Source organism: Balaenoptera borealis (genome assembly GCF_965194805.1).
Source record: "Balaenoptera borealis genome assembly, chromosome: 6".
NCBI classification, from domain to species: Eukaryota; Metazoa; Chordata; class Mammalia; order Artiodactyla; family Balaenopteridae; genus Balaenoptera; species Balaenoptera borealis.
The window spans coordinates 32,455,989-32,463,829 of record NC_138863.1 but is presented as its reverse complement, the minus strand read 5'-3'; the positions used below and the strand labels follow the sequence as shown (position 1 = coordinate 32,463,829).

General features: G+C 40.8%; 1 protein-coding gene across 2 annotated transcripts in view; it reads left to right on the top strand.

Annotated features, from left to right (window-relative positions):
• The first annotated feature begins 1,724 nt into the window (after positions 1-1,724).
• CYP20A1 (cytochrome P450 family 20 subfamily A member 1) overlaps positions 1,725-7,841 on the top strand; it is a 63,972-nt gene continuing 57,855 nt past the window's right edge. Inside the window, exons 1-4 of one of the 2 annotated variants that reach the window (XM_082397129.1) lie at positions 2,454-2,928; positions 3,806-3,905; positions 6,311-6,360; positions 6,983-7,149. In XM_082397129.1, coding sequence (XP_082253255.1) covers positions 2,900-2,928; positions 3,806-3,905; positions 6,311-6,360; positions 6,983-7,149 — 346 coding nt within the window. In that variant the 5' untranslated portion in view covers positions 2,454-2,899. Of the gene's footprint in view, positions 2,086-2,453; positions 2,929-3,805; positions 3,906-6,310; positions 6,361-6,982; positions 7,150-7,841 lie in introns of those variants that run through there. The other variant, XM_082397130.1, reaches the window with a different exon arrangement.

Genomic DNA, 7,841 nt, shown 5'->3' with positions numbered 1-7,841 from the left:
CTAGGTAAAGGCAAACTGTATCTGATTACCCTTATTCATTAGAATTGAGAAAAAAAATTTGCACCCACCAAACAGGCAATTTAATGGCAATAATAATTACCATGTGGATCAGAGTCCCAGCAGGAGACAGATGGCATGCTGAAACCAGTAATTATAAGAGAGTTCAGTAAAGGAAATATTTATGAAGATGTGGGAAGGGTTTGAGGAAACCACAAGGTTTCAGTGCTCCAAGACTAGCAGCGGAGGTGAGCCATCACCAACCCTGAGCCTGAAGTGGCAAGAAGGGAGTTCCATTTCCTAGAAAGGGGTATCTGTATGGGAAGGGCCATATGACAGGAGCTGTGGTAAACAGTGAGTCCACAGCATGAAAGCCCGGAGAATGAATATCTTGACTTTACTTTCCTCTCATCTTATGCTATTATTTCCCATTGGCCAAATCCAACCAGAATTTGGATCAGAGGGCTAGGGAACCCACTGAGTGTCCTTTTATATGGACAGTACCACCTATAGAGCAGAGCAAGACAGGCCCATGCGTGGGAGTTACCCACATATCACAAATCCATAAAAAAGTTAAAGAACGCATGGGCAAATCAGTATTCGATGGTCAATCAGGATGTGGTGGTTAATCAGGATTTTGTGGTCAACTAAACTGTTAACATCCACTCTCATAGCTAATACTGCTCAGGCTCCAGGGAACTTCTTCATATCTCACATTCTATATCTTTGAAATATTATAAAATGTGACTGCATCTAAATGCTATAAAGGTTTGTAGGCTGTGTTGCTATAAAACTGGAGGAGAATATAACAGTGGAAAGAGTATTTGAGCAAGTCGATAAAAATAGGTAACTTACTTTAGCCAATCTTTGTTCTCAGCATAAACACAATAGATTTTTGCATAACGAAACATTATTTCTTCTCTTAGGGTTTCATTAGTGGACTGGAAGTACTCCACAATTATTGTGGTGACCATGGTGGTTGCAGTTGGCAGCTTAGGAACCCTTCTCCATATTAAATTACTGTTCCTTTTAAAATAATATATATGTAGGTCTAGATATGATGTCAGTGAAGTGTGGTACCAATTCTTTATATTACCCTACAGATCTAGTTATCGCTTTAAGAGACGGTGAGAATCACAATATAAGTGATACAATTGTTATGATAAATTTAAACTGTTTTATAATATTTGCTGCAATAACAATGTTACCATAGGCAGCAACTCCATTACAGTTGAACACAATAGATAAAAGTCATTGTTCATTTCTGAAGCTAAAGACTACTTTAAAAATTTTATTGATAATTCCAGTTGCTACTGCCTCAACAGAGCAAAATTTCTTCAATTTGAAAGAATTAAAACAACTATTCTATACATAAATTATGCTTCAATAAACCTGAGATTGTTTTAAAAAAATCTATCCAAGAACCACAATGACCGAAGACAGGATAATTTGGCATTTCTGCAGACAGAAAACAAATGATGTCAAAAATCTTGATTTTAAAAATAGAGATTCTTCTGAAGTAAAGGGAAGAAAAATAAATTTTATGAAATAAATATATAATGTGTGAATTATGCATCTATATTTTATATTTGATCCAAACACCACTAGATTATTATAGAACACCCAGACATGTACAATAATTAAGTTCAGCTACATTTTGTTATTACATATATTTTAAATCTACTTGGAAAAGTGTTGGTCGGGGCAGAGCGATGATAACTCCTAACGTTTTCTCCAAGCCAGGGTTCCTCTTCCCCCAGCAACTCGATCCCGGAGTCTCGGGCGTGTCTGGAGTCGCGTCCGCCGGAGTCCCGCCTCGGGGCGCGGTTCCCAGAGCTCCTCCGCGCTCCCTTGCTCCCCTCGCCAGCCCCGGCGGCCCAGGCCACGCCCCCAGCGGCCCATTTGTTCGCTCGTCCGGCGGGCGCTCCCGCACACCCCTCCGTTGCTCGGGTCTCACCAGGCTGAGGCGCTGCTGCCGAGCGCGGAACCGAGACGTGGCTCCCGGGCGGAGGAGCCATGTTGGACTTCGCGATTTTCGCCGTTACCTTCTTGCTGGCTTTGGTGGGAGCGGTGCTCTACCTCTACCCGGTAACCGCCGGCTCGGCCTCGGTCTCGCCCGCATCCACGTCGCCCTGCCCGCGGCGGGCCGCAGGGGGCGGGCCCGGGGGGGGGGCGGGGAGAGCTCCTGCTCCGGCTCCTGCTCCGTCCAGCTCCGGGCCCGCGCGGGCCCGGCTGCCGGGGCATGTGACGCCTCGCGGGCGCGCGCGGGGCTGGCGCTGAGGACGGAGCGGCGCGGGCCGCACGGCCGCCTTCCGACGCCGAGTGAGGCGGGCAGGTGGTTCAGCAGCGCGGGCGCGGCCGCCGGGGGCTGAGGGCTGGTCCGCGGGTCCGGCCTCCCTGCGCCTGCCCTCGCCACGCCGCTGTTAAGGGCGGGTCTGAAGTGCTTGGGTGGCTTTCGGGCAGTAACTCTGCCCACTCCAGTCCCAGTTTCTAGTGTGCCTGGGAGGAAACTCCAGGCTGCTCCACGCCTTTCCCCTTTCCCGAGGATTCTCCCCCAGTGTTTCTTTTGTTGTCTACTCTTCTGTCTTTCGACTTTCATTCCTGAAATCCAGAGTCCTTAAGGTCCAGACCGGGTCTTGCTCCTCGCTGGGCCTCACGGGCCAAATAAAGCGGTCGTGGAAGGAGCCCTGTGCAGGGGGAGGTCAGCTGTGAGCTTCACCTAGCCAAGTGCTTTATCTCTGAATCGCCTTCCGGCCTTCTTTCTCTTCTTGCCTTCTTCAGCCTCAGAAGGTGGTTCTGAAAACAAAGGAGCTAATGGATGAGGGATCATCTACAAAGCAAGGTGGTGGTTTTGTAGAAGAAGTTGTAAAGCAGCAGCACAGTGCCAAATACATCACTGGCAATGACAGAACACCTTAAATATTCTCGCTGGTAAATGGATTGGATTGGAGTATTGCAACTGCACAATCTGGAACTTTCAGTGAATCTTATTTTCTGAGAAATAGCCATCTAGAAGGTTAGGAAAGTGCAGGAGTAGGAAAATGAGATTTCCAGGCAGCTCACTTGAAGGTCATGAAATTAAAATAAGACTAGTCAGCATGGGTGTGTTTTTCCCCAGCAGTTTTTCTTCATCTATGTGGAATCGGGGCAGTTGACAGAATATTGGGTTTAATTAGAATTGGTGTTTTACTAGGTGCTTTTGACAAAAGGATACAGGGCAAGGGAGTGGTTATAATGGACCATGTAATCTAAGCTGGACAGAGTGAAAAATGAATATATGAGTGGGTGGGTTAAAAGTCCTTTTGGGGTAAAAATAGTTTTTGGAGTCAAGATGTTAAAAATAGTGAAAAGGAAAAATAGGAGGTGCTTGGAGAGTTGGATGCTTGATGTTAAAACTCTGGAGATGGTGAAGTTATTGGTAATGTCAAGACCTCGTGTACAACCATGAGAATGAGTGGCTGAGATCAGGTGGAGTTTTGAGTTGGGGACAGATGGGTCAGGAAAGAGGATAAACTTCTGTAGGAATAGGAGTCGGGGGGATGAGGGAAGACCTGGGGATGGTAGTCCTGAGCTTAGTGTGGTATCTAATGTAGGTAAGGAAAAAGGTCATAGTAACATTCTAGATGGTCTCAAGGTAGATGATAGTGGTGAGGCTACGATTGTCAGGGAGGTTGGCAGGGTCTTGCCAGGTGCATGCCAATTTGGGGATCTCATCAATTTAGCTACGTGGAAGATGTGGATATAGTAAAGGGCAGGAGAGCCTTTTGCCTGGTGTTCTGGGGCTCACTCTTCATTTCTCCCCTTGAAGGGTGGAGGTTGGTGTAGGAGCCCTCTTATCCAAAGCGCACAGACTTCTGAGGCACCCTCTGCATGCCTGCTGCTGGAGCTGTAGAAGCATGATTAGTGCGGTGAGGAGGGGTTGTACTTAGTACTTGCACATTTTTAGAGGTTCTTCACTCCTGCCTATCAGTAGTTTTCGGCAGATATTTCGACATTTCTGTCGTAACGCTACTCAGTGAACTCGTTCAAGTATTCAGAGACATCAGCTGTATTTTCTTCCCCATGAAAATATCCATTATGGAGCCTTCCATCACCCTTCCCCAGTCAGTAGTGGTTACCATCTCCTTCGGCTGCATAGCTCTTGTCCTTTTACTATCAGAACTGGTATTCTCTTTGCCTGTGTTGGATACCCTATTTCCTAGGTGCCACATGAGTCTCTCTCTCTCTTCTTTCAGTTCCTTTATTTGCCGCAGTGCATCATTTTCCAGTAATTTCCTAAGAAAGTGTGTATGGAAAACACATTTTTTGAGATCTTGCTTGTGTGAAAATCTTTCTGTTCTAGCTTCACACTTGAATGATAGTTGGGCTCAGTATAAAATTCTAAGTTGGAAATAATTTTCCCTTAGAATTATAGGGGCCACCACCCACCAGCCTGTTGTTCCATTGGTTGGATTGTTCGTCCACTGTTATCTCCTCTCCCATTCTCTTTATCCTTATTTTCTCCTTTTTTATTTCTTCACTTTCATTTTGTGGGATTTCAGGAAGAGATAATTGATGAGTGTTATCAATCTACCATGTTTAAAGAGAGGTCAGGAAACTTGTTTCAGTCAATAATTTCAGCCTAGAAAATAAAAAGTTGGCTTTTTTTATACGACTGACTTTTTCTAGTTGAGTTCCTTCCATCCTTTTCCCCACTTTTTATAATATTAAACTTGACAAGTTTCCATTATTGATGAGACTGTAGGACAAAATTTTACGTTGTAGGTTTCATTGTCATCAGTTAAATGCAAGTTGCACATACTGTTGCCTAGACAGTATTCTTTTTTTTTGGAAAGATTATCACTTCAGACTACTACTTTTGTTTGTTTGTTTTAAATTTATTTTTATTTATTTATTTTTGGCCGGTTTGGGTCTTTGTTGCTGCACGTGGGCTTTCTCTAGTTGCGGCGAGTGGGGGCTACTCTCCATTGTGGTACCCGGGCTTCTCATTGCGGTGGCTTCTCTTTTTGCGGAGCATGGACTCTAGGTGCGCGGGCTTCAGTAGTTGTGGCACGTGGGCTCAGTAGTTGTGGCTCGTGGGCTATAGAGTGCAGGCTCAGTAGTTGTGGTGCACGGGCTTAGTTGCTCCGAGGCATGTGGGATCTTCCCAGACCAGAGCTTGAACCCGTGTCCCCTTCATTGGCAAGCGGATTCTTAACCACTGCACCACCAGGGAAGCCCTAGATAGTATTCTTATAGGATTTAGTACAAACTGTAAAACTCTTCAGTTAGTATCATTCAACCTAGTATCTCTCTTTTGGCATACATACCCCAAAGGAGGAAAAAAGTAAAGTTGAACAAAGATTTTCATGGCACTACCTACAACAAAGAAAATGAAAGAAAGAAATAGCCTAGATTTTTTACGACACTATAGCAGGAAGATGATTACACAATTCTGGATACATAGTGGAACACAGTTTAGCCTTTAAATGTTCAAATAAATAAATATTCATTTATTTGTATAATGTTAAGTGGGGGGAAAAGGGCAGAATGTCAAACAAATAAACTCTGATTAATACTAGCTAAAATCATGGACAAAATTCAGAATTGATTCTGGAGTTGACTATTTTAGGTTATTTTTCCTATAAATATTTAGATTATGTAAAAATAGTTTTATAAGATATCTTATTATAAAAGTAATACGCTTGTTGTAAAATAAAAAAAAGACTAACCTCTAAACCCAGCGACCATAAACCCAGTACAAAATTGTAAAAAATGAAAATTCCCCCAACTTTTTCATAGTTCATTCTTCAGAGGTTGTCACTTTAACAATTTGCTATGAATTATTTTGTTATTTATTTCTATAGCAGACACCTCTCTGACTGTATGACCCTGATAATAATAACTGCATTAAAGCAAATGATGAATATCACATTGTATTTTGGTAAATTCTTTGACTAGAAAGAGGAGAACTATTTTAGGAATGAAACTATTATAATCATGACATTGATTTTTTTTGAAAGCCAAGCCAGATGGGACCATATATAGTCTCAGAACAAAGAAAAGTGTACTTGATTATGTATTAATTGAGGTAGAATGGATGTTAAATTCTTCAAACACCTTAGTTTAATTGATAGAGAGGAGGAATATTAGGATAATTCTTTTCAATACAAAGAATCCAGTTTTTGTATTTTAATATAGAAATAATCTCTGAGATTCAACTAATTTGGAAAACCATCATTTAAGGTCCTGCAGATGTCTTGGGAAAACACATCTGACTTATGGGATATGTGATAATTCATTATACTAAACTCTTTAAAATTTTTTCCCTAAGGCTTCCAGACAAGCTGCAGGAATTCCAGGGATTACTCCAACAGAAGAAAAGTGAGTTGTTTTTTTTTTTAAATCAAGTAGAGTCAACTCTTAATTTTTGGATCAAAACTAAACCATATCTTTAGATTACTCAGTTTATTTCATTCCTTTGTTTTCTCTAAACTTATCTCTGGGCATACTACCTAAACTTTGTTAAGAACAGAAAGGAAGCCTGTATAAATCAAAACCTTTAACTTCTTTCACTTCTGCTAGCCAGAGAGTGTTGAAAATAGAAAGAAAGGATTAAGATAGAAGGAAATAAGAAAAAATTGCCATAGCTGATTTAAATTAGCCTATGATTTAGTAGCCAATGATGGTGTCCATTGCTATCTCAGAATGAGTTGCTGTAAAAATTGGATAGTTTTCCCGTGTCTAAGTCAGATGTTCCTCGTGTAGCTTTTTTATCTGGTATGAAGTGTTATGAATTCTCAAAATATCAGACAAATCCGTATGCAAATATAACTACCGAAAGAGAGAAGTCAAATATAATTCAGTTTTGGATTTTGCAGTAATTTGAATTTTGTGTATTTTTGCTCTCATCTGTTGACACAGTTAATTCAGAATCAACTAGTATTGTTTTTCTGATTCTTCAATGTTAAATTGATTATTTTGTCAAATGTTGCTCTTTTTTCAGAGATGGTAATCTTCCAGATATTGTGAACAGTGGAAGTTTGCACGAGTTCCTGGTTAATTTGCATGAGAAATATGGGCCTGTGGTCTCTTTCTGGTTTGGCAGGCGCCTTGTGGTTAGTTTGGGCACTGTTGATGTGCTAAAGCAGCATATCAACCCCAATAAGACATGTAAGTTTAATTTTCTTTTTAATTAGAGTAGTTGTCTATAAATGAAGATCCATACATTGTTCTTAGGAATAGCTAACATTTATTAAATACTTTGTATTATATGCCAGACATTGTGCTGAAGTCTTTATATTAATTACTTCATTTAAGACACAGTATTGTAAAATGATTATTTTCTTCCTTCAATTTATATATATATACGAAAAAAATCCCAGTGTAAATGCCAACAGGATTTTTTTGGAACCTGAAAAAACATTTCCAGGGTATGTCTGAAAGAGTAAAGGTACAAGAGCAGTTAAGAAACATCTAGAAAGAACATTAGCGCGGGAGATTCTTGTGCCATCAGGTCGAACAGTGTATTATAAAGCTTAATTAACTTAAAGAATCTTGTACTGTGATAGGACTAGATGGATTGATGGAATGGAGTAGGTAGCCCAGTAGACAATCTGAGTATATATGATAAAGGTAGCATTTTATGATAGAGGGGAAAGGTAATAAATGGTTTGGGAAAACTAGTTAGCTATTTGGAAAAAATAAATCTCAGTCCCTGTCTCACTCTTTGTATCAAAATAAATTAGAAATGATTAAAATTTGGAGTCATAAAAGTAATAGAAGAAAAAATGGTTAAATCTTAAATTTTTTTGAGGGGGTTTTTGATGAGCCCTTTTGTACCATGACATGAGATCTAAGAGCCA